Source organism: Carlito syrichta, unplaced genomic scaffold, assembly GCF_000164805.1.
Source record: "Carlito syrichta isolate Samal-C Ts95f unplaced genomic scaffold, Tarsius_syrichta-2.0.1 Scaffold306578, whole genome shotgun sequence".
NCBI classification, from domain to species: Eukaryota; Metazoa; Chordata; class Mammalia; order Primates; family Tarsiidae; genus Carlito; species Carlito syrichta.
In genome coordinates this window covers 148,365-175,275 of record NW_007250674.1, presented here as the reverse complement: position 1 = coordinate 175,275, position 26,911 = coordinate 148,365, and the positions used below count along the sequence as shown (strand labels likewise).

The window sequence follows — 26,911 nt, the reverse complement described above, 5'->3', positions numbered from 1 at the left end:
ATATCCAAAATTCCCTTCTAAACCAAATATCATTACAATACGAACAATTATTGGTTTTAATGCTATACCATTTAATATGAAATTATTAGCTGGGCTTGGTGGCTCAGCCTATAATCCCGTGCCTTTGGGAGGCTGAGGTGAGTGGATTGCCTGAGCCTGTGGGTTTGAGACCCGCCTGGGCAACTTGGCAAGACCTCATCTCTACAATAAAATAAAAAATGAGCCAGGTGTGGTAGCGCGTGCCTGTAGTTCCAGCTACTTAGAAGGCTGAGACGGAAGGATAGCTGGAGCCCAGCAGGTTGAGGCTGCGGTGGTCAGGAGCAGCCACTACACTCCAGTCTGGGTGACAGTGAGACTCCAACTCAAAAAAAAAAAAAGAAGAAAAAAAAAAAGAAATTATTCTCTTTCATTATTTCATAAAAAAGTGCAAGTTGCTGGTGGTGATCCAAAGGTATCTCCACATGAAAAGGGTTAAGACTTAGTTGCTTGAGCACAGATGAATTTCCTTCAAGCCTTCTGTTAAATGTGACTAATACTTGCTTTTGCTGTAATTCTGGGGTTGTTATGGTTAGAGAGAGAGACAGAAGTCTTTCTTTGTACACAGAGTTACTTTATACACTATAGTTTAATAGTTTTGTTATTGTTACTGGGGGAAATACTGAATCTTTGTGAATGAGGTTTCTGAGAATATCCACTCAATTTGGAGGCGTAAAAAGTAAAGTGGAGCTTTAAAACAAAATATTAACTGGACACCAGTTTATTTAGAACTATTGCTTGAGATTGACTACCAATGTGTGTCTAATAAAGTCCTTAAGGAATGAAGCCTTAGGGAACCAGTAATTCAGATACTCTTGCCTAGTGTCTCTACAGTCTCTGCTTTCTCTCTCTCTATAAAGACTGCTTCCTAAAGTGACTGTGCTTGAAATAAGATTAGATTCTCAAGTATTTGGGGTACAGATTGTGTAGGGATAGCTTCAAACAAAAGTAATCAACATCATTAGTTATTTGGGAAATACGTATTAGAACAATGCGAATCTGCTACACGCCCATCATAGTGGCTAAAATTTAAAAGACTGACAATGCCAACTGTTGTTGAGGATATGGAGGAACTGGAACTTTTATACTTGTTGGTGGAATTTTAAAATAGTATAGATGTTTTGGAAAAAGATCTGGTGGTTTCTTTAAAAGTTAATAATAATTTTCCTTATGATACAGTGATTTCATTCATAATATTTACTCAAGAGAAATGAAAGCATGTGTTGGCGGAAAGACTTATAGAAGAATGTATTTAGCTTTTTTTTTTAATTTATTTTTTATTTTTTGAGCTGGTGTCTTATTCTGTCATCCAGGCTAGAGTGCAGTGGCACGCTCAGGGCCACCCCATTGTCAACCCGCTGAGCTCTGGTGATTCCTCCACCTCAGCCTTCCAAGCAGCTGGATGTACAGGCGCGCGCTACCATACCTGGCTAATTTTTTTTTTTTTAATTGTAGGGATGAGGTCTCGCCAAGTCACCCAGGCTGGTCTCTTAACTCACGGGCTCAGGCAATCCACTTACCTTGGCCTCTCAAAGTGCTGGGACCACAGGCTGAGCAACCGAACCCGGCCTTTAGCTGCTTTAAACTTAATAGCCATGTGTTCAACAGACTAGGATAATCAAAATACTGCATGTTTCCAGTGGAATACTGTTCCATTCATATGATGAAATGCTATTCAGCCACAGGATGAATGTTAGGATATTTTGCTGAGTCAAAGAAGCTTTACACAAAAGAGTACATACTGTATGTTTCTATTTATATAAAATTCTAAAGTAGGCAAAACTATGGTTTAAAAAATTAGAACAATGGTTATAGAGTTGGGTAGGGCAGTATAGGAATTGATTGGGGAGGAGCATGAGGAGACTTTGTTGGGCAGTAGACTATCTTGATAAGGATTTGGGTTATGTGAATGAATGTCACAACTCACTGAATTTTGCACTTAAGATTTGTGCATTTCTTTTTTTAAATTTTAAAGTTGTGGAATACAATTCAGGGTTAGGTATACAAATAGTCATTGTGTAGGTAAAGTTTAGGCCTCACTTTGGTCCCCACTATGCATTTTGTTGTATGTAAATATAACTGAAAACATGAAACAAAATTGGAACACTACCTTAGGGTACACAAAGTATAATGATGCTTGCTGTTTGCTTGAAATTTAAAAAAGATGGATGACTAGATAGGGGTACTAGATGAGTAGTTATGGGCACATATGTGATAGAGCATATGTAATAACCTTTTTTTTTTTTTGAGTCGGAGTCTCACTTGATGTCGCCCAGGCTGTCACGCTCATGGCCACTGCAGCCTTGATCTGCTGAACTCCGGTGATCCTTCCGCTTCAGGCTTCCAAGCAGGTGGAACTATAGGCGCATGCCACCGTGCCCGGCTAATGTTTTTATTTATTGTAGAGACGAAGTCTCACCAAGTTGCCCAGGCTGGTTTCGAACCGCTGGACTCAGGTAATCCTCTCACCTCGGCCTCCTAAAGTGCTGGGATTACAGGCTTTAGCCACTGCACTCAGTCTATGTAACAAGCTTTTAATTGTAGGAGCTAGACAGGATTTGTGGGTATTTATTGAGCAATTCTCAGCTTTTTTTGTGCTTTGAAAATTTTTATAATAAACTTTTGGTTAATGGGGAAGGTTGTGAGAAATAAAAGAATTAAAATGGAGAGTTCAGAAAGGGTATTGGATATATACATCTGTTTTACAAATTTTTGTTGCACTTTGTACCCATTTGAAGATGAATGGTAGTTGTATTCTTGCTGATCTGAATGTCTGTATAGCTTTTAATTTTTAAATTTAATCATGTTATTCAGCTGTGAAAGTTTTAGCTTAAAGAGCTTGAGAATCACTCGTCCTTATCTGGTTTAGTTGTGCCAGTGACCCTTTGTAGCTCATCATTATTGCCACCTGTATCCACTTATATATACATAATGAAAAGAGCTAAGTTAGGAAAATGATTTTTTTTTTTTTTGAGTTGGAGTCTCATTCTGTCGCCCAGACTGGAGTGCAGTGGCCGCTTCCAGCCACCACAGCCTCGACCTGCTGGGCTCCAATGATCCTTCCTCCTCAGCCTTCCGAGTAGCCGGAATTACAGGCATGCACTACCACGCCCAGCTAATTTTTTGATTTATTGTGAGATGAGGTCTCGCTGCCCCAGGCGGGTCTCAAAGCCGCGGGCTCAGGCAATCCACTCACCTCAGCCTCCCAAAGGCGCGGGATTGCAGGCTGAGCCACCGAGCCCGGCATGACTTTTTTTTTTAAGACAGGTTCTTGCTCTGTCACCCAGGCTAGAGTGCGTGGTGCAATTATAGCTAACTGTAGCTTCGACCTCCTGGACTCAGGTGGTCCTCCTGCCCAACTTTCCAAAGTGCTAGGATTTTGTGGGCGTGAACCACCACATCCGGCTGGAAAACATTTGTTAATGTAGTTTAATTTATCCACCTGGGTAGTTTGATTTTGTTTTCCACATATTTCCTCTTTATGTCTTAGCAATACTGGATGAAATATTTAAGTGTTAGTACTTAAGATTTAGAAAATGCCTGAGGTATTAGGAATGTTTTTGTGTTTTGCCAGAATGAAGTGGTGTAATAGAGACTCAGCTCCACTGCAAAGAGTTGAATTATTTTTGCTTCCTTTGAAGTTCATTGTTAGGTGATTGCATCTCATACTGTCAGAAGACTTGAACCAACTTCCTACAATGCATGAGGAAAGAATACTTCTACACCCAGGAACTCCAAAAACAGAACCATGGGAAGATAAAGAGTATCACTGTAGCCTTCTCAAATGGGCGGGAGACAGGCTTTGTTTTTATTTGTATCTTTACCTCTGAAAGGCCTAATGTTTTCTTTGATAGTCTTATACTGTGTTAGAATTGGGAGACAAGGATTTAAAGGATGAATTAATGAAATGTAGGCTAACACATTTAGGTCAGGGATGATTTGTTCTACATTCAGAAGCTTAATTTTTCTCATTTCTGGTAAAAATGAAATCTCTCTGGACATTTTTAAAAAATAAAGCAAGTCGTTTATGAATGACTCCTTGAAAACAAAAACAATCTCTTTCCCTCTCCAAAGATGATGATAATTTATGTTAGTGTTTATTCTTTTTATTAAACTTTTATTATAGAATATTTCAAATATGTAAAAATAGAATTGTGAAATAAACCTCACTGTACCTAAGACTCCCAGCTACAGTATCATCAGCTCACTTTTTCTCCTCCCTATTAAGCCCACTCCAATTATTTTGGAGCCCATTTCACTCACTATTTGATCTGTAGATATTTTCGTCAACTTCTAAAAAAGATGAGGATCTTTAGACATAAGCTAATACTGTGATTGCATGATAAAAAGTAGAGAATTCCTTAATATCTACAAATATCTAGTGTTTCAAATCCCTCAGTGTCCATACTTGCATTTTGCTGATCTGTCTTTTAAAACTTTATACAAGCCAGGCACGGTGGCTCATGCCTGTAATGTCAGCACTTTGGGAGACTGAGGTGAGAGGATTGCCTGAACTCAGGAGTTCGAAACCAGCTTGCGCAACTTGGTGAGACCCCATCTCTACAATAAATAAAAAATAAGCCGAGTGTGGTAGCGTGTGCCTGTAGTTCCAGCTATTTGGAGGGCTGAGTGGAAGGATCGCCTGAGCCCAGCAGGTTGAGATGGAGATGGCCATGAGCATGCTATTGCACTCCAGCCTGGACGACAGAGTGAGATTCCAACTCAAAAAAATATTAAAATAAAGCTTTATATAGGACTGTTTTCTTCCCTTGCAACTGGTTCATTATTTTGTAGTTGTTTTACTTTGTTAGTGTTCATAACTTAATGAAATAAAGCTATTATCGCCATTCGACAGATGAGGGAACTAAGGCTTAGTTAAGAATTTTCTTCAAGATAACATGATTTTAAAATGGTGGAGACAGGGTTTGAACTGATGTTGGTAATAAATGCTTTTTACCACTTCTCTCTTTTTTTCTACTGTTGACATTAGGTGTTCCCCTCCCCTCCTCGACTTTTTTTTCCTACTTATATAAAAACAAATACATAATTTGCCCTGTCCTTCTTTTTCTTTCTTAGAATCTCAGCTAAAAATATTTCTTCAAGCCAGGCGAGGTGACTCATGCCTGTAATCCCAGCACTTTGGGAGGCAGAGGTGAGAGAATTTCCTGAGCCCAGGGGTTTGAGACCAGACTGGGCAACATGGTGAGATCTCTTCTCTACAATAAATAAAAAAAGTTAGCTGGGTATGGTGGCATGCCTATAGTTCCACCTACTTGGAAGGCTGAGGTACAAGAATTGCCTGATCCAGTAGGTTGAGGCTGCAGTGGCCATGAGTGTGCAACAGAGTGAAACTCTAACTTAAAAAAATGTATATATTTCTTCAGATAACTCTTACCTGTTGATGCAACCCAAAATAACCTTTTCCTTTCCCCTTCCCATTTATTCTTTCAGTTTTTCTCCTGGTCCATCCATTATTGCACTTACAACGTGCATAGTTTATTTCCTGTCTTCCTAATTGAGTGTAAGCTCTATTGTTGCAAGATGATTGACACTCTTCAAATAGACCTTCAGATACTTGTTTAAGGAACTCACAATGTTCTACCCTTGAATGTCAGTGCAGTATATACACGTGTGTCTTTATAGATATACCTCTTTGTTTTGGGTACCTGTAAGCATACCATAGTATTGATGCGATGTGTTTATTAACCATTCCCCTACTGAGAACATTTGGATCATCTCCATTTTTCCACCATGACATACTGCATTGAGCGTCTTGATTATATACATTCCTGAATAATTGTACAAGTATTTCTTTAGGTTAGATTCCTAGAAGTGGAATTGCTGGTTTATGAGAATAAGAATGGCGATTTTGAATTGTGGCATGTAGGAGAGGCATGTAAAAATCGCAAAGGAGTGGAAGATGATGTGCTGTAATGATACCAACCAACAATGTAAACTTGTGTCAATTCTCAAACCCAGCTGATGTTAAAAAAATAAATCATGGCTGGACTTGATGTCTCAGCCTGTAATCCCAGCACTTTGGGAGATTGAGGCTAGTGGATTGCTTGAACCTGCGGGTTTGAGACCAGCCCAGGCAACTTGGTGAGACCTTGTCTCTACAGTCAGTAAAATTAGCCAGGCATGGTATCATGCGCCTGTAGTTTTAGCTACTTGAAAGGCTGAGGTAGAAGGATCATTGGAGCCCAGCTGGTCTTCGCTGGGGTGGCTGTCAGTGTGCTACTGCACTCCAGCCTGGGTGACGGAGTGAGACTCCAACTCGAAGTAATAATAATAATAATAAATTGCTTATTTTGATTCTTAAATTATTTTGATTTCTTCTTACTCCCATTCTGATAGATAGGGCCTGGGAATCTATATTACAAAAATTTATTTGTGAACAATAGCTTTGTTTTTCTTGTTTATTGGTTTGTGCAAATCCCAACATTATACACGCAGTCATTAACGTCTACCTTTTTTTGGTAAAATATTACTTGTAGAAATGTGGAGTACTGAACTGCGGAGTATGACGTTTTAAATATGGGTTCCTAAATGTTTCTGAAAACTTTTGAAAAGTATTTGAGACTTTCTGAATTTAGGTATAATTCCTGTGACATGCATGATCTTAAACGATGTACTAGTATGCTTGATCTTTGACACCGTGTACTATTCAACTAGTGTTAAAGTTACAGTCTAACATCTTTTCTTCCTCACTTTGAGTTACTTTTCATTGCTTCTTCCCACCCCCTCCCACCTAACTGTAAACTTAATAATGTTTGTTCCTAAAAATTCCCCAGGTTGCAACACTGTTTCTGACAGACGTTATACTCCTTATTTGGGAAAGATTGTAACACCCATCCATGATTATCACAATGCTGGTATATTTTTTATTGCAAGGCAAGAATAGACTTTCTTTTTTTTTTTTTTTTTGAGTTGGAGTCTCACTCAGTCGCCCAGACTGGAGTGCAGTGGCCGCTCCCGGCCACCGCAGCCTCGCCTGCTGGCCTCCGGCGATCCTTCCGCCTCAGCTTTCCGAGTAGCCGGAATTACAGGCATGCGCTACCATGCCTGGCTGATTTTTTGATTTATTGTAGAGATGAGGTCTCGCTGCCCAGGCGGATCTCGAACCCACGGGTTCAGGCAATCCACTCACCTCAGCCTCCCAAAGGTGCGGGATTATAGGCTGAGCCACTGAACCCGGCTTAGACTTTCTAATATAAGCTGTGTTAAAGAGATTCATCTTGTCATGTCATTATTATGGTGGAGTTCACAGCAATGACAAGAACGTGAAGAGAATAATTTGAAATTATTATGTGTGTGTATGCCGTAAAGGTCATTTGCCACATGTAAAATATTTTTTTTTTTTGAGTTGGAATCTTACTCTGTCACCCAGGCTGGAGTGCAGTGACTTGCTTGAAGCCACTACAGCCTCAACCTGCTGGGCTCAGGTGATCCTTCTGCCTCAGCCTTCCAAATAGCTGGAACCACAGGCACGTGCCACCATACCTGGCTAATTTTTCTTGATTTATTGTAGAGTCGAGGTCTCACCAAGTTGCCCAGGCTGGTCTTGAACCTCTGGGCTCAGGCAGTCCTCTCACCTCGGCCTTCCAGAGTGCTGAGATTACAGGTGTGAGCCACCGTGCCTGGCCTATAAAATTGGTTTTGACCATGGTGGTAGAGGGGAACATTGCTGTAATTCTACAGAGTAGTTTGTATTTTACGTTAAGTAACAGTGATTCTTACCCAGGAGACATCTATTTAAATGGAGAGAGGCATTTATAAATCACTGTCGCCCCCCTCTCAGTAGTTCCTCCCTTCATAATCACCTAATAAGTGATATTATTAGGTCTTTATAAGGAAGGATTTTTAAACAACTCCATACTGAAGTACTCCAAACCAAGTGTTACGTTGGTGCTGAACTCAATTTAGAGATTGTCAAGTCAAATACCCTTTTGTCTCTTCATTCCTGGGTTGGTATAAAAGTATATCTTATGAAGAAATATTCAAAAGGCTAGTGATCATCCTTCCTACTGTCTCCACTGACTGGCTAATTATGGTACCAGCAGGATTATAGACCTGTAGAAACCTGGTCTATGAGACATTTTTGAAATGTGGGCTAAATGCTGCTCACTCTAACCTATAGTCTTTGAGGCCTGAAGAAGAAGAAAATGTCCTATTAAATAAATTACAGTTCAGCCAAGCGTGGTAGCTCATGTCTGTAGTCCCAGCACTTAGGGAGGCAGAGGTGAGGGGATTGCCTAAGCCCAGGTGTTCGAGACCAGCCTGAGCAACATAGCAAGACCTCTCTACAATAAATCAAAAAATTATCTGGGCCAGGTGGCGCATGCCTGTAGTTCCAGCTACTTGGACAGCTAAGGCAGAACCATCACCTGACCCCAGCAGGTTGTGGCTGCGCTAGCAGTGAGTGTGCCACTGCACTCCAGCCTTGGTGACAGAGTGAGACTCCCACTCAAATAAATCAAATAAAAATAAAATAAAATAAATATAAAATATAAAATAAAATAAATGCAGTTCATATTCTGAAGGATTATGCAAGCTATATGAGCTAAGACAGGATTTATATTAGAGAATGAATTGCTTTATATTTAAGAAATAGTGGAGTTGTGTCTGTTTGTGACAAATCAATTGATCATCTTATAGTGATCTACAAAAGAGACTTTTGGTCTAATTTGGACCTCCTTGTCAAGGGTTATCTTTCTTCCTTGCTCTTCTCATATCTGTTAACCACAGGTTAAACAAATTAGGAGTGGACCTCCTTGCTTTCAGTTATCATCTTATGTCTCAGAGATTGATATATTTTTCTTCTCATCCAAAGTTTATGCTCTTAATTTTTTCCCCTGGAAGATCCTGTTAGTAATTGTTCCTTATCCCCAATGCCTTTCCTTCAGTAATTATTTTCCTTATCTAAACATGCTCACGACTTTTCATTATAAAGGAAAAACGGGAAAATCTCACCTAGGCACAGGTAGCCTTTGTCACCCTGCCTCCCCTGCCCTGTGTGCTGTTGTTGCCTCTTGATAGCCTGCACTGTCAGAGGAGAGTTGGTATTTACTGCTTGCTTATCTTACCACATACACTCTCCTCCCTCACCATTTCTAGTAATAGCTTTCACCATTTTCTAAATCTGATAGACACTGTTCAGTTTTATTTTTTCTCTTTAACATTTGAACTCTGCCTATCCTTATTCCCCTCGGTGTCTGCAGTACCACCATCCTGATTCAGTTTCCCCGTACTTATAGATGAGTTCTTGATTCTCTTTGACTGGATTCTTTCTGTTTTTCTTAGATTTTAGTGTTTCCCAAGATTTTATCATCTGGGATCTGTACTCTTTTCTGTCTTAACTCTGCTTGCTTTTCTTTTTTTCAAGTTGGTGTCTCACTCTGTTGCCCAGGCTGGAGTGCTGTGGCACAGTCATGGCTCACTGCAGCTTTGACCTCCTGGGCTCAGGTAATCCTTCCTCCTAAGTTGCTAGGATTACAGGTGCATACCAGTACATCCAGATGTTTTTTTTTATTCTTTGTAGAGACAAGGTCTCACTATGTTGTCCAGGCTGGACTGAACTCCTGGGGTCAAACAGTCCTCTTGCTTCAGCCTCCCAAAGTGCTGGGTTTACAGGTGTTCGACACCACTCCTGGCCTCTGCTTGCTTTTAGTAGAGGCAATGGAACCTTATTGATTACCTTGATTTCTCCTACCTCCTGCATGCCAGTAATTTCTCCAACTGCATATCCAGTTGCCTCCTTAGTTCTCAGTCTTCATTTCTATTTGCCTGCTGGAACTTTTTACCTAAATAGCCTACACAATGACTCAAATTTGACATGATAACACTAAGCTTTTTTTTCTTCCATGTGTATCATTTGATAATACTGCTACAATATATTTTGAACAATTTTCTATAGTTTTTTTGTTTTGTTTTTGAGACAGGGTCTCATCTAGGCTGGAGTGCAGTGGCATGCAGTAGCTTACTGTAACCTCAAACTCTTAAGTTAAAGGGAGGCCTCTGTGTCAGCCTCCTGAGTAGCTAGTATAATAGGCATGTGCCACCACACCCAGCTAAGTTTTTAAATTTTTGGTAGAGACAGAATCTCCTTATGTTGCCCAGGCTGGTCTTGAACTCGTGGCCTCAAGCGATCCTCCTGTCTTGGCCTTCCAAAGTGCTGGGATTACAGATGTGAGCCACAATACCTGGCCAGTTTTCTAAAGTTAAAAGCATAATTTTTAAACCTTCATAGAATGTAGATGGCAAAGATTTTATTTAACTAACTAATGAGGGGAGAGTTGTCATAGATTAAAGCTGGTTCAAGAGCTTTTGGGAAGCAGTATTTATAGACAACTAAGAATTTTAGAATGAGATGACTGATATTCTGCAGGCAGCATACTGCAATCTTTGAGGCTGTCTTTTCTACTATACATAGATTATTTGTATTTTTACCAGACATAAATCTGCAAGTTGGCATGTAACTTCAGTGTCTTAACCTCTAAGTAATAGTAATTAGCAGAGTTAAAATTTGCTGCTCTCTTCTAAAAAATTAAATAATTCCTAGGCAATCCTGTTGTTTTATAGGACACTGAAAGTCTATGGTGTCATCTTTCTTTAAATCTTTTAGATAACTTTTCTTAACCCTTGTCACCAGAGCAAGTTAGTGTTTCTATTCGTATACATGCAGAAGTCTGAGAACCACAGTCCTAGTCTTGTCTTTCTTATTGTGTAGATTCTGCCATCTAAATGTTTCTTGATACTCCCCCTTCATTGGCCTTACATTGTTATCATGCTCTCATCTATCTTTAGGCCTATTTTGGTAGCTTTCTACTTGATCTGCCTCCTTATCTGTATGTCTTAAATCTGAAATTTTTTGTTTCTGGCCCTTTGTGATACAGAGACTTATTTTCAGGCCCAGGGAACCACTCAGCACCATCCATTGTCATTGATCCTTTCATTCCTCCATGCCTTTCCTCACTGCTCTACCCTTTAAGAAGCAGCAGCAGAAGTGACTGGCCATTCTGGACCGGTGAGGAAGAAATTGATAACTTTTTCTTTTTTGTTTACTACTGTATCTTTAATCTTGCATCTCTTTATTTAGCATATTTTAGAATTATTCACTTAAGGATTAGCCAGCTGATTATCTGGAAGAAATGTTAAAGGATCAGAATCTTCTCAATTATCTTTCATAATTGCCCAAACTTGGCATGTCATGGCTCTCTCTCTATTGTTTTGAATTTTTTTCAGGTATATATATAGTTACTTATTTTTTGTTTTTTTTTGTTCAGTCATGTAGCATAGTCATAAAGAGCATGGGCTTTGACGCAAACCTGCATTTGAGTGCTGGCCCTGCCAACTGTTAGCTTTTTGGCATTAAAGTTATTTCAACTTTCTGTGTTCCACAGTTTCTTTGCAAGATTATTTCCACGATCAGTTTTGTAGGTTGGTGTGAAAATTAAGAGAAAAGGAACATTGCCTGGCCCATAGTAAGCACAGAATAAACATAACCCTTAATCATTCTTTTTTTTAAATCAGTTACTTATATTTTTGTATTTTTCCTGTTAAAAATTTTTGTGCTACAAAAATTTAGTTTGAAAATACTATTTTTATGTGTTGTACAATATTCCATAATCACATTTGAATGGTCTTACTGCCCCTAAATTGAATTAAATGCCTAACAGAAATTGAGTTAGCCCTTTCTCTTGTTAGCCCTTTCTCTTGCACTTGGTGGCTAGCTTACTCACCTAATTTCTCTACAGAACTTTTCTGATTAACTGGAGAAAAGACGATACATTTCTCCCCATTTTCCTTAGCACAAACGTGAATTAATAAACTTTTTTTTTTTTTGAGTTGGAGTCTCATTCTGTCCCCCAGACTGGAGTGCAGTGGCCGCTTCCGGCTACCGCAGCCTCAACCTGCTGGGCTCCGGCGATCCTTCTGCCTCAGCCTTCCGAGTAGCCGGAATTACAGACGTGCGCTACCACGCCCAGCTGATTTTTTGATTTATTGTAGAGATGAGGTCTCGCTGCCCAGGCGTGTCTCGAACCCGCGGGCTCAGGCAATCCACTCACCTCAGCCTCCCAAAGGTGTGGGATTACAGGCTGAGTCACCGAGCCCGGCTCACAACTGCCAATTTTGTATTACCTCCTTCCTAAATCAAAGTGAACTAACAAACTGTCCCAATTTTTTATTTTTTATTTTTTATTTGGAGTCTCGCTTTGTTCCCCAGGCCGGAATGCAGTGGCATGCTCACAGCCACTGTAGTCTCAACCTGCTGGGCTCAGGTGATCCTTCTGCTTCAGTCTTCCAAGTAGCTGGAACTCACTCTGTCGCCCAGACTGGAGTACATTGGCACGCTCCTGGCCACGGCAGCCTCGACCTGCTGAGCTCTGGCAATCCTTTTGCCTCAGCCTTCCAAGTGCGTGCTACCACACCCGGCTAATTTTTGATTTATTGTAGAGATGAAGTCTCGCCAAGTTGCCTGGGCGGGTCTTCAACCTGTAGGCTCAGGCAGTCCACTCACCTCGGCCTCCCAAAGCGCTGGGATTACAGCCTGAGCCACTGAGCCCAGCTATTGACTAATTTTATGATTTATTGTAGAGACAAGGTCTTGCCAAGTTGCCCAGGCTTATCTTGAACCCCTGGGCTCAGGCATTCCTCTCACCTCTGCTTCCCAATGTGCTGGGTTTACGCATGTGAGCCACTGCGCCCGGCCCCAATTTTTAAAAATTTTTATTTATTTATTCCTCCCTTACTCCCTCTCCCAATTTTTTAAAAAATTGGAACCTTGATCTTGGATCCCAATGATTGTGTAGATACTGTTCTTTTTCTTCTTCAATTCCTTTCTCATTCATCATAGTGGACTTGTTGACATCCCCTACTTTTCTCTCAGATTCTGTCATTTAAGTTGTACTTACTAGGCATTCGTTAAATGGCAAGTGTTAATTAAGTTCAGGTAAGGTTCTGAGATCCTGGTTTACATTGTCTCTAATACTTTAATATTATCTTTAGCTAAATGAAGAAAAACTTAGATGAAGGTAAAGGTATTTTGTAGATTTCGAACCTAGGAAAGGGGATATAGAACATTAAGTTTTTTGTGATCAGGGATTGTCTTACTTAACCATTGTTCCTCAGCATCTCTCAATGCCTTGCTTTTGGGGGACACTAAAAGGTTATTCACTCCTGTTTTAAAGACAGACTTATTTGATGTCCTTGCCTTTCTTACTTAAGCAAGCATGACTTATTTTATAAGCAATGGTATATTTAAATTTTTCTATTTAATTTTACCTGTAGTTTAATTTATACTGCCCCTGGTGTGTTTAATGTACCATACCTTCGCCTAAGACCTCGCATTTTCTTTATGATCTAGTGTGTGTAATTGTTTAGATCTGGAGTGCCAGCTCTCATTTCTTGTTTGCAGTCTGAAATAGATGCCATTAGTTGTTGCATGTAGGCTACTAATTCTGTTACGTTTCAACTTCTTTATTTGTAAAATAAGACTAATGGGCAATGGCACATTTAAATTTTACTATTAGAATAAAAAAGTGAGTGAAGTTCTGTGCAAATTTTGTTTATTACTATTGTTATTTATCTCCAAGTTCATTATCTGTTGACAAACTAATCTCTTTGGAGGACTGCTTCTAAATAGAGTGCATAAGAAATTAGGGGATACATGCTGTAAAAATAAGCTTCACTTTAAATGTCAATTCTAAAAACTTCAGACATTACTTGGGATGTAAGTGTAGTCATGCTTTGCTTAAAGATAGGCCAGTGTTTTGAGAAATATGTTGTCAGTTTGATTTTGTCTTTGTGTGAACATCATAGAGTGTGCTTACACAAACCTGGATGGTATAGCTTGCTACACACCTAGGCTGTGTGGTCTAACCTGTTGCTCCTAGGCTACAAACATGTATAGCATGTTACTGTACAGAATACTGTAGGAAATTGTAACACAAAGAAGTTATGTATCCAGGTATATCCAAACACAGAAAAGGCACAGTAAAAATGTGATATCATAATTGTATGGGACTGCCGTATATGTGATCTGTTGTTGCCTAAAGTGTCATTACTGCAATACATGACTGTATTAACTTAAAAAAAATCTTTACTGTGAATATAATTCAGTTTTCATTCAGTTTTTAGAATTGTGTATCAAGTAGGTGATAGATAGTGATTACATGAGTGAACAAACTGACTTTGGGGTTGTTTATAACTGTTTGGAATTTCTAAACTAGACATTTATTCTCCAGTCTGTCATTTGTGTGGTGAAATACTATTCATGTGGTGAAAATTTTGCATAACTAACTTTTATAGTATGTGCTTCTTTTCCATACTTTGGCCATTTTACTGGGGAGTTCTAGCACATCCTAAAGTTAGGATGATTATTGAGAGACGAGGGTTTCACTCTGTTGCCCCGTCTGTTTTCAAACTCACTGTGCTTTGGTGATCATTTCGCTTCAATCTCCTGAGTAGCTGGAACTACAAGTGTTGCTGGCTCTAAAGTTACTTTTTTTCTGCAGTTGATTTCTCCTGGTATTCTACAAGTTTTGCACCAAAGGAAGTATTGAATTATGTGTGTGTGTTTTGTTTTTTTAAACCTTAGCCTCTCTTTTGTAATTTTGAGTTAAGAAATGAGCAGAAAATTAATTTTAAAATGTTTTTAGTTGAAGTTTTCCTTTAAGGAATATTTTTGATTTAAATTTTTAGACTCAGTTTTACAATGTGGATTAATATACAAGTCTGTTTTTTCTATTTGGTATTTGCCGGTAATGCTAAACACTTTTTCACATACAATTCAAATGCCATTTAGGCTAACAGTGAATAAGTTTGTTATACACATAGAGCTGTGAGCAAAGTTGTCATGAGTTTGTTTTCAACATTGGAGATATCCATTAGCCTTTTTATGTTTTTCCTGTTGAATTCAAAGTTATACATGTCATCTATCCTATTTTAGTGCTTTGTTACTTAATATCAAAGGTTTTATGTGAAAAATCTTGGTGATTATTTTTATAGAAATGAAAGTATGCCCCTGGTTAGGAAAAAGTAATATATAGGACTTGATAGGAATATAATAGATTGGGCTTATAACTCTTAGTTTCAATACTGTGAGATAACCTATTAAGATAGAATCTTTTGAGTTCATATTCATTTCAGGTTATCAAAAGTTGACTCCTAGCGGTATTGTATATTATAGTTTCCACTTGTGTGTATATGCCTTAAAAATTGAGTCATAACCATATGGTAGACATAAGTAATTGACCAGGTCAGTACAGAATGTTCTGTAAGGAAAACATTCTGAAGAAAATCATTATATGGTCAAAATTCTTGGCCTCTGGGTTCTAGCTGGAACCAAAGAGGCATTAAATTTTGTTTGAAGTTGAGGTGGTGATTATTCATGGGGGGCATAGATCTTCTTAGTACCAAAATTCAGAAGACTGGTTCCTCAACAGATTTCTTTGTTCAGAACTTTCTTCTTCTGGATGTGTCTATAATGAAAGGGGTTGAACTTGATAATCTCTAAGTGGCCCTTTCAGCTCTGGTTTTGTTGATACCTGGTAGAGGGGGGATTTGTATCTATCACATGTTACTTATTTTCAGAGAATTAAAGTTTCAGAACTTAACAGTTTTAAAAAGATGATTTTATGCATTAAAAGCAGATAGTACTTTGATAAACAGGTGCATTCTTACTTGCCATTCTTTCTTTTATATCTCAAAAATTATCTACAGATGGGCTGTTGGTTGATAGTGGTGCTGGTTAACAAGCTCTGAAGATGTTGGGAGCATTTTTAAGGTTACCTTGATGACTGTAGGTTAAAATAACTACTTACATTGATTTGAATGACTTAACAAATACCCCATAACATAGTAGGTATTAATTGCAAAAAGTGGGCAGATGAGAACTACCAAACTTGTTTAATAATAGTAATCTTTGCTTTTCAAAGTGAAAGTAGCAGTATCACACCATTCTCTTGTATTCAGTAATGCTGTTTGCGTCCAGGAGAAATTGCACTGAGATGGTGTTTGAAGTAGAGGAACTTCTAAGATGAATTCTGAAAAAGGCCGGCCTTTTAAAAGATTATTTTAATGTGGTGCAATTGTTTTGTGTTGCAGTACAACCAAGAGAGCTCTTTTAAAATATATTTTCCATTTCTCTACCCACAGAATCAAAATCTGAGGGTAAGGTTCAGGCACCTATTCATATTTTGACAAAGTTTCCCAGGTGATTGTGATGCTTACCTTAATTTAAAATATTTCAGTTTTGAAACTATTTAGCTAGAAACTAAGACTCATATTGACAGTGGTTTTTATGGTGAGGTTTCTCCCAATATATCACAGTTTATTTTATTTATTTATTTATTTTATTTTTATTGAGTTGGAATCTCACTCTGTCGCCCAGGCTGGAGTGCAGTGGCATGCCCACAGCCACCGCAACCTCGACCTGCTGGGCTCAGGTAATCCTTCCACCTCAGCCTTCCAAGTAGCTGAAACTACAGGCATACGCCACCATGCCTGGCTAATTTTTTGATTTATCGTAGAGATGAGGTCTCACCAACTTGCCCAGACTGGTCTTGAACCCGTGGGCTCAGGCAGTCCTCGCACCTCGGCCTCCCAAAGTGCTGGGATTATAGGCGTGAGCCACTGTGCCTGGCCTATCATAGTTTATTTTACCACAAATACTCTGTGTGTACTACAAACTCTGCACATGTGAACTTTGAATAAATGTTGATAGTTAACTGAGTTAGCAAGTAGTGAGTCCTTGCTATATGATTGACACTGTTAAGTTGTTTGTGTAGATTTTTTTCATTTGATACTCAACTGCATGAGGTAAGATCTTTATCCTCTTTTGATAGATTGAAGCACAGAGAAATACATGAATACGTACAGGCTTGTACAACTTGTCGGTGTTGGAGTTAGGATTTAAACTCAGAGGCAGTTTGACTACAGAGCTCTATACTTATATCCATTGTGCTAGAGCAACCTGCCCTATTGCTTTTAAATGGATAATTCATCTCAATGACAATAAAAATAATTTCTTTCATTCTAAACTGCAGACCTCTAGTCCTCTTTCTCATAAGCTGTCAGTATTAACAGAGTCTATTTATGAATTCCTTCATCCATTTTTAACATGTAAACAGTATACAAATATATATATACACACATATATTATATTTACATATAGGTATGTGTGTATATATATCTTTTATATACATACACACAAATGGGAGTTTCATAATTTTTTCTTCCTAACTTGGGAAGAGATTTTCCATATCAGTACATGCATATTTAATTTTTTCTTCTCCCCCTTTGTCTGCCTCTGTTTTAATATTATTCGGTGTTTCTTAATATTTTTTCTTGCTAAAATTGACAGTACTTAACATTAGCAGTTTGAACTTTCTTATCAGAGTTTATTTAGGATATTAATTGATTTGGGTATGTGCAACAGAAAGCAGCCCTTTTCTACTGTATAACTTAAAACCTACTTTTCTGTTACAGTGCAAGGACTCTCTTAAAATAAATTCCAGTAGAGTAATAGATTTAGTTATGATTAATTTGCACTCTCTTTGGCACCAGTTTCTCTAATGTCATATAATCATTCATTCTATTTCTTTGCTAGTAAATAGAAGTAATGAAAGAAGTATACTTGGAGTTGACTGGAGGGCTTACAAAAAACAGTGAAAAATTTGATCAGGTATGGTGGCTCATGCCTATAATCCAGCACTTGGAGAGGGTGAGCAGGAGGATTGCTTGAATCCAGGAGTTCAAGACCAGCCTGGGCAACATAGCAAGACCTTGTCTCTACAAAAAAAACTTAAAAATTAGCATGGTAGCGTGCACTTGTAGTCCCAGTTACTGAAGAAACTGTAGTGAGCCAGGATCGTGCCACTGTACTCCAGCCTGGACAGCAGGGTGACACTCTGACCTCCCCCCCCCAAAAGTGGAAAATTTGATTTATATATGTCATAATTCCATCCATGATGGTTGGTTTGTTTTATCACCTTAAGTGATTTTCTAAATATCATCCTTTTAGCTATACAATAAATTTCTTATAGAAAGTCCATATTGGTTAAGAACTGTGTTTTGAGCTAAATTGTTACACTTACAAAACTAGTTTCATCAGCCGGGCGTGGTAGTGCATGCCTGTAATTCCAGCTACTTGGAAGGCTGAGGTGGAAGGATCGCCGGAGCCCAGCAGGTCGAGGCTGCAGTGGCCGGCAGCGGCCACTGCACTCCAGTCTGGGTGACAGAGTGAGACGCCAACTCAAAAAAAAAAAAAAAAATAAATAAATAAAACTAGTTTCACAATTTCTTGTTGCTGAGGTAGATCATACACTGATTTTATAGAAGAGGTGAATGAAATCTAGAGATTTAGTTGTCCAAGGTCATGGCCAGGTGAGCTGCTGTTGAAATCCAAGACCTCTGGGACCATTGCTCAGTTTATGGGTTTTTTTGTTTTTGTTTTGAGTCAATCTCACTGTGTTGCCCAGGCTGGAGTGCAGTGGCACACTCATGGCTACGGCAAACTCATCCTGCTGGGGTCAGGTGATTCTTCTGGTCTACAACCACGCCTGGCTAATTTTTAGATTTATTATAGAGGCAGTCTCACCAAGTGCCAAGACTGGCCCTGAACCCCTGGGCTCAGGCAGTCTTCTCACTTCGGCCTCCTAAAGTGCTGGGATTATAGACCACTGTGCCCACCAGTTTACTGTATTTAAGCTGTTTTTTCCTCGTGTCTTTATTAAGATACTACAGTTTTATAGTTTTCTTTATTTATTTCGTTTGTTGTTAACAGTAATACTATGAAGAATACATGACATGTTAATTTTGTGTCTGAAGAATCTAGGGTTAGGGGCTGTGGTTTGTATAAAAGGCAAACTCTCTTAATACCTATTCTATTACAGTACTTAAGCCAAGGTGTTTTGACTTTAGGTGCAAAGCCTGTTTCTGCACAACTAGAAATGTGGAAACAAAGACTTATTTGTGTCCATGCAACGTTTTCTTTGAATTGAGGATTTCCTGGCTATTGCATGGAAAATCTAAGTATTTTTATGTGCTGAGTTCTAGTCCACTTGCCTTGACTTTGTTTATATCCTGACATTTTGTAACACATTAATCAGTGTACTGAGTCATTACAGCATTGATGAAGGCAATAAAGTCAAATTCTTTGCATAAAATTTCTTCGCTTTCAATGTCCTTCATTTCTTTTTTGTATTGTATCATGTACATCTATTAAATTTTATTTTTATTTTTTCTTTTAGTGAATGGTAGTGTCTAGAAAGGGTATGTCCCTTCAAGAGAGAGGTGCCAATGTCCAACCGGCCTAATAACAATCCAGGGGGGTCACTGCGACGTTCACAGAGGAACACTGCCGGGGCCCAACCACAAGACGACTCAATAGGAGGAAGGTATGTATTTCATGGTAATTTGAAAAGGAATTGGGAATAAAATAAAATATTAAAAACCTCATTGTGAGGACTAAGACTCGAACAGTTATTGCAAATAGGTAATTTTTCTAATTTTTGAGCCAAGTAATGCAAAGAAAACTAGAATTCAAAACAACTCCTAAATCCTTCCCAAATATTCTGGGCTCAAAAAAATAGTTCTTCGTCGTTGGCATTATCAGAAACCTAATATAGTGTCATTAGCATATGGTGTGTCATGTTTTATTTGTCCTTTCTCTTTACTTCCTTAAACACATGGTGCAGCACATCTTTCAACCATTTGTAGTCCCTTTCCTTATGTATGTCTTGACGTAGTAATACTGGGCTTGAAAGATGTTTGTTTCATTTGTTTTAAGAACTTGCGCTTTGGGGCAACCCCCTCGGGTCCCCTCCCACTGTGGGAGCTTTTCTATCCTCTCAGTAAATCCTGCTTTCTCACAAAAAAATAACTTGAGATTTGATACTTAGCTTTGACTTTTGTCACATCATACTTTTTAAAAACATGGATGCTCACAGAATAGTAAGGTACTCTATCTCTGTTGGCAAATCAGTGGTCTTACCATTTTTTTAATGGTCTGAGTTTGTCTTTTCAGTTGGAGTAGTTATGCTATATGAGATAGTGTGAAGATCACTCTTACATGTACAATTTTGGGTCTGATTTTGCCAAGGATTGTAATTATGTGTACGATATTCAGAATACTTCTTGCAAGGCCCAGTTCTCTACTCTTAGCTTGTGATAATGGCTAAATTCCAATAGGATTGCCTGATGTAGCAATTTGACACACAACCATGTATATACTTGTAAATTGTCAGGTGTAAGTAATGAACAAAAAAATCGAAGCACATCATGTTGATGTCAGACTATTTAAGTGGTTAAGCATTTGGACTTTGGACTAGGACAGTTTTGTGTGTTATTTCTGCCTCTGCCATTAAATAGCTGTGTGTCCTTTAAGATAGTTTTAGGATACCTCAGTTTCTTGGTCCACATGGTGAGGATATTTGTTTCATAGTGTTATTGGTTAATTTAGTATTATAGCATATTAAACTCTTAGCACTATACTTAATGTAGAATTCTGTTCTGAAATTTACTTTTTTACATTTGAAGTATTTCTTAGAGCAGCCATACTTTATGCTGTTGATTTTAAAATGTCATTCCTCCTTTAATAAAAGTGTTACATATTCACGGCTCTACTTCCTGGTCTGAGGTGAACCTTCCACCTCAGCCTCCTGAGTAGTTGATATTACAGGTATGTACTGTCGTCATGCCTGGCTAATTTTTTGTAGAGATGAGGTCTTGGTTTGTTACCCAGGCTGTTCTTGAATTCTTGTGCTCAAGCTGTGCTCTTGCCTCGGCCTTCCAAGGTGCCTAGGATTACAGCTGTGAACTTTCATGCCCAGCAGCTTTCACATTTTTCTTTTTCTTTTCTTTTTTTTTTTTTTGAGTCTGTGTCTCACACTGTCACCCAGCCTGGAGTGCAGTGGCACGCTCATGGCCACCGCAGCCTCAACATGCTGTGCTCAGGCGATCCTTCTGCCTCAGCCTTCCAAGTAACTGGAACTACAGGTGGGTGCCACCATTCTCAGTAATTTTTTTATTTATTGTAGAGACAAGGTCTCACAAAGTTGCCCAGGCTGGTATTGAACCCCTGGACTCAGGCAATCCTCTTACTTCAGCCTCCCAAAGTGCTGGGATTATAGGCTTGAGCCACCACACCCAGCCACATTTTTCAACATACGTTTCTTCAAAATACATTGCCCCACAAAAGTAATACACAGAAGAGGGCATATTTCCTTTTTTTTAAAGTCCAGAATTATCATATGTGTCATTTTTCATATGATTAAAAACAGTTTGTAAGCTGGGCTCGGTGGCTCAGACTGTAATCCCGCGCCTTTGGGAGGCTGAGGTGAGTGGATTGCCTGAACCCGCGGGTTCGAGACCCGTCTGAGCAACTTGGCGAGATCTCATCTCTACAATAAATCAAAAATGACCAGGCGTGGTAATGCGTGCCTGTAGTTCCAGCTACTTGGAAGACTGAGGCGGAAGGATCGCCGGAGCCCAGCAGGTTGAGGCTGAGGTGACTGGGAACGGCCACTGCACTCCAGTCTGGGCGACAGAGTGAGACTCCAACTAAAAAAAAAAAAAAAAAAAAAAAAAAAGTTTGTAAACACGACTTTTACAGTTTTTGTGTTAAATTGTGTGACTATCCCATGATTTAAAGTAGTAAGTTTAAGCCGGGCTCAGTGACTTAGCCTGTAATCCCGCGCCTTGGGAGGCTGAGGTGAGTGGATTGCCTGAGCCCGCAGGTTCGAGACCTGCCTGGGCAACCTGGTGAGACCTCATCTCTACAATAAATTAAAAAAAAATTAGCTGGGTGTGGTAGCGTGCTCCTGTCGTTCCAGCTACTTGGAAGGCTGAGGCGGAAGGATCGCCGGAGCCCAGCAGGTCGAGGCTGCAGTGGCCGGGAGTGGCCACTGCGCTACAGTCTGGGCGACAGAGTGAGACTCCAACTCAAAAATAATAAAAAATAAAAAATAGTGAGTTTAAATATATTTTTCCCATTTATTTTTATGTGAATAAGTATCATTCTAATCAGGACATAGACTTTTGCCAGCAAATCTTATTAGTTTAGCTAAGCACGCAAATTAGAAGATATTGGCTCATGTTAACAAATTTGCGACCGGCAAAATTTTCACTTTCCTAATTCTGAGAGCAGGTGAAAATAAAAAAAATCTGAAGCTGGTTGCCACAGACTTTTGTCATTAAATATAGGTGAAATGGCCTTTTCTAAATTGTCACTTTTTTTTTTTTTACAATGAACAGCTGAAAGTCACAGACATATATCCAGTATTTGCTTCAGACACCACTCTGACTAGCATTCCATACTTTGTGTTTTTATTTGGATTATAAACCCGAAAAGACAATCTTCCACAATGAGATAATTCACGTCAGTGGCAACCAGGAACAGAATTTGAAATGGTGTAAATTCACCCCAAGAGTTACAAATGAGTTAATATCATTTTGCCTTCTTTGTTTGATTCTTTTGCTCATGATAGAATCTAAAAGCTGGAAGGAACTTTGAAGACCTTCTAATCAAACCAGACTGACCTTCTGAAATCCCTATAGAGTATACTATTCTAGCTATTATCTTATCTCTCAGAAATTTATCCAGGGATTTTTGGGGTTAAGGGGATTGGAATTAATTGGGATAGAGCAACTATATTTTCATTCCACTATTAATATATTTTCATTCTCTTTATGTGACTCCTGTTGTGCGCTTTCCTAAGTAAAATGTTGTTACGGTGGCTTGTATTTCTTGAAAATTGTGGGCTTCTACTTGTGACCGGTATTCATAGTGACACATTGATGCAACTAATATTTATAACAGCATCAGTGGGGTGTTTTAAGTTTAAAAAGTATTACACATATTCTTTTAGTTGAGACTCAACGAAAATCTGCACCAAGTATATAATCTCTATTTTACAAATATGCAAACTGGCTCAACCTAGTCTGTAGTCAGTACTTGATTCCAGACCTCTTGACCCTAAAAAGTCTGTGATTCTTTTCATTATGCCAGACTGTTTTCACTGCACAGACCACTTGATTCCTATGATGGAGTTTGATGAAGGTATAAAATACTTGTAACTAAAGAATATTAACTTAGTTTAGAATTTAAACAGCATGTTTCCCTCCTGGAATTTTGGCATTATTTTGTTTGTTTGTTTTGTTTATTTATTTATTTATTTATTTATATTTTTAAGAGATAAGGTCTCTCTCTGTTGCCCGTACTGGAGTGCAGTGGCATGATAATGTCTCACTGCAGCTTCGACCTCAGGCTCAGGCGATCCTCCTGCCTCAGCTTCCCAAATAGCTGGGACTTCAGGCATATGCCGCCATGCCTGGCTAATATTTTGAAATTTTTTTTAGAGGTGTATTTCCCAGGCTGGTGTTGAACTCTTGGGCTCAGGCAATCCTCCCTCCTTGGACTCCCAAAGTGCTGGTCCTACAGATGTGAACCACTGTACCCAGCTCATTAGTTCATTTTTGATTCACTTTATTTACTTCACCGCACGCGTTAAGCTATTTGTGTAGCTTCCTTCCATTGACCACTCTTGCTCTTTCCATAAATCAAGGCTGTGTGCCTTTTTTAGAAGAATAGTTTGTATTCACATTTAAAAAGGTAGCATTTTGAATATTTAAAATCTCTCCTGACTGTTCCCTCTGCTCTTTTTCACTCATTCATCACTCTCTGTAATTGAAGCAGACATCCTATTCCTCTTCTATTACTTTGCTCTTCTTTCTTCTGTGTTTTTTTGAACTATAGCTGTTCCGTTCCTCTCTTTTCTGTTCTCTTTTTCTTCTTTAGGAAATCACTTCCTTCCACTGCTTCTCTGTGTTGGCTTGCTCTCAGGTATATTTCCTACCCTATTCCACTTCTAGTACAGGTACTTGTAAGCTACCACCTCCCTCTTGGCAATGCAGTGGCATTTTTATTATGTACTTTGTCCTGTTTTTCCTCAAATGGCAGTGATGGGATTGAATTTAATTTTATAGCAACTTTACTTGAAATTGCTTTAGTGATAGATTCTTCAACATTGTCTTTATTCTAAAAGCAATGCATATGGAGAATAAAAAAATTGGGAAACCTCAGGAAAATAAGATAACTTTAATCATACCACTCGGAGATAATCATGGTTAATATTTCAATTCTGTGTTCTTAAATTGTTTCCTACGTGTATTTTCAACATAATGATAATAGGGACAATCCCAGCCCTTTGGGAACCTGAGACCAGAGGATTGCTTGAGGCCAGGAGTTTGAGACCAGTCTTAGCAACATAGTGAGACCCAGTGTCTACAAAAATTTTTTTTTGAGTTGGAGTCTCACTCTGTCACCCAGACTGGAGTGCAGTGACCGTTCCCAGCCACTGCAGCCTCGACCTGCTGGGCTCCGGTGATCCTTCCGCCTCAGCCTTCCAAGTAGCTGGAACTATAGGTACGCCACCACGCTCGGCTAATTTTTGATTTATTGTGGAGATGAGGTCTCGCCAAGTTGCTCAGGCGGATCTAGAACCCACGGGCTCAGGCAATTCACTCACCTCAGCCTCCCAAAGCGCGGGATTACAGGCTGAGCCACCGAGCCTGGCTCCAAGTTTTTTAAAAGAAAATTAGCAGGCTATAGTGGTGGTATGCGCCTGCAGTATTAATTACTTGGAAAGCTGAGATGGGAAGATCACTTGAACCTGGGAGTTCAAGGCTACAGTGAGCTATGATCATGTCACTGCATTCTAGCCTGGGTGACAGAATAAGACCCTGTCTCAAAAAAAAGAAGGAAAAAAGTAGGAATGATATGGTATAGTAGCCAGTTGTTATTAGTCGATGATTTTCTGGAATATTCTTCCATGAGAAAATTTTATTTTATTTTTGAGTTGGAGTGTCTCACTCCAGTTGTTATCAGTCAGTGTTTTTCTGTAACATTCTTCCATGAGGAAATTTTATTTTATTTTATTTTTGAGTTGGAGTGTCTCACTCTGCTGCTCAGGCTGGAGTGCAGTGCACTTATGGCCACCGCAGCCTTCACCTACTGGGCTCAAGAGGTCCTTTTGCATCAGTCTTCCAAGTAGCTGGAACTATAGCCATGCGCCACCATGCCTGGCTAATTTTTAAAATTTCTTTATTGTTAGAGATGAGGTCTCACCATGTTGCCCAGGCTCGTTTCAAACCCATGAACTCTAGAAATGCTATCATTTTCGTCTCCCAAAGTGCTGGGATTATAGTCATGAGCCACTGTGTGCGGCTCTGTTTTATTATGACTTCCTTTTTACATTTGACTGTACTGTGAAATTTTTGAATGGTGAGAAGAAATGCTCAAATCCAGTTTTGTACTTCTTACTCCCTTTAAAAAATTTGCAAAGGTTTAATAATTATTACTTAGTAAAAACTCAGTTGTGAGAAATATGGGCTATAGCTTTTAATTATTATTTTTCTTAACTTTTGGAGCAGATTTTTTAAACTATCATTAATTATATATAAAGAAATAAATTTGTATTTTTGCTTAAAAAACTATTTTAAAGGATTAAGATATAGAAAAGTACAAAAAGAAAATGCTACCTAGAGAAAAGTATGTTTTAACATTTTGCTTTTTATTTCTCCTAAAGTACAGTTTAACATGTAACTGATTACACTGTGTATACAGTTGGGTGCCCTGCTCTTTTTTTCTTTTCTTTTCTGTTTTGAGTTGGAGTCTCACTCTGTTACCTAGGCTGGAGTGCAGTGGCATGCTCATGACCTCCGCAGCCTCGACTTACTGTGTTAAGGCAATCCTTCTGCTTCAGCCTTCCAAGTAGCTAGAACTACAGGCATGCACTACCACACTGGCTAATTTTTTGATTTAGTGTAGAGATGAGGTCTCACCATGTTGCCCAGGCTGGTCTTGAACCCGTGGGCTCAGGCAATCCTCTTGCCTTCGCCTCCCAAAGTGCTGGGATTACAGGTGTGAGCCACTGTGCCTGACTAGGGTATCCTTTTCTTTTCACTCAGTATCTTACTACTAACATTTGCTCATGTCATGATCATCTGATAATCATTTACAGATAGCCACATAATTCACTGAATGAATATATAATATTTTTTTAATTTTGGGGTATTTAAGTAGTTGTAGTTGAAAAACTTTTTGTTTATGGTTAAATGTTTTCATTACAGATATCTCTTCAGGGCAGTTTCCCTAAAGTGAATTGCTTGGTCAAAGGGAGTGTTGTTGTTTTTTTTTTTAAATCAACTTATCACATGTTAATTTTTTTCCCTAAGTTCATAGCTAATATTATAGCATGTTAATTTTTTACTTCCAGTTTGCATTCCCATCGTTAGGAAATAGAGTGCTTTTTCTCATTGTTCTATTCTTGTTATCTCCATTTTATATTTTTCTGCTAATTTGATAAAAAAACTTTTTTTTTGTTTTATTGATGTTACCCTAGTAATGAGGTTAAACACTGAAAAAAAATAGGTTTAAGGAGTAAGGTCTTGCTAAGAATACTTTTTTTTCCCCTTGTGTTGGAGTCTCACTCTGTTACCCAGGATGGAGTGCAGTGGCATGCTCATGGCCTTGACCTGCTGGGCTTAAGTGATCCTTCCGCCTCAGTCTTCCAAGTAGCTGCCAGTATAGGCATGTGCTACCACGCCTGCCTAATTTTTTGGTTTATTGTATGAGGTCTCACCAAGTTGCCCAGGCTGGTCTTGAACCCTTGAGCCCAGGTAATCCTCTTGCCTTGATCTCCCAAAGTGCTGGAATTACAGGCTTGAACCACCATGCCCGGTCTGAGAGTACGTTTTGATGTAAGTGCCCTAATACATTTGTTAAGACATTTGTTATTAATCTCCTTTTGCACCACTGTTCAGGAGAAGTGACTCTAATTTATTCAGCTGATATTTTGTCAATTCATTATGT

General features: G+C 38.9%; 1 protein-coding gene across 22 annotated transcripts in view; it reads left to right on the top strand.

Annotated features, from left to right (window-relative positions):
- TRIP12 (thyroid hormone receptor interactor 12) overlaps positions 1–26,911 on the top strand; it is a 163,043-nt gene that overhangs the window by 23,933 nt on the left and 112,199 nt on the right. For all 22 annotated transcript variants that reach the window (XM_021715041.1, XM_021715047.1, XM_021715046.1 and 19 more), the window contains exon 2: positions 19,290–19,436. In XM_021715041.1, coding sequence (XP_021570716.1) covers positions 19,339–19,436 — 98 coding nt within the window. In that variant the 5' untranslated portion in view covers positions 19,290–19,338. The remainder of the gene's footprint in view (positions 1–19,289; positions 19,437–26,911) is intronic.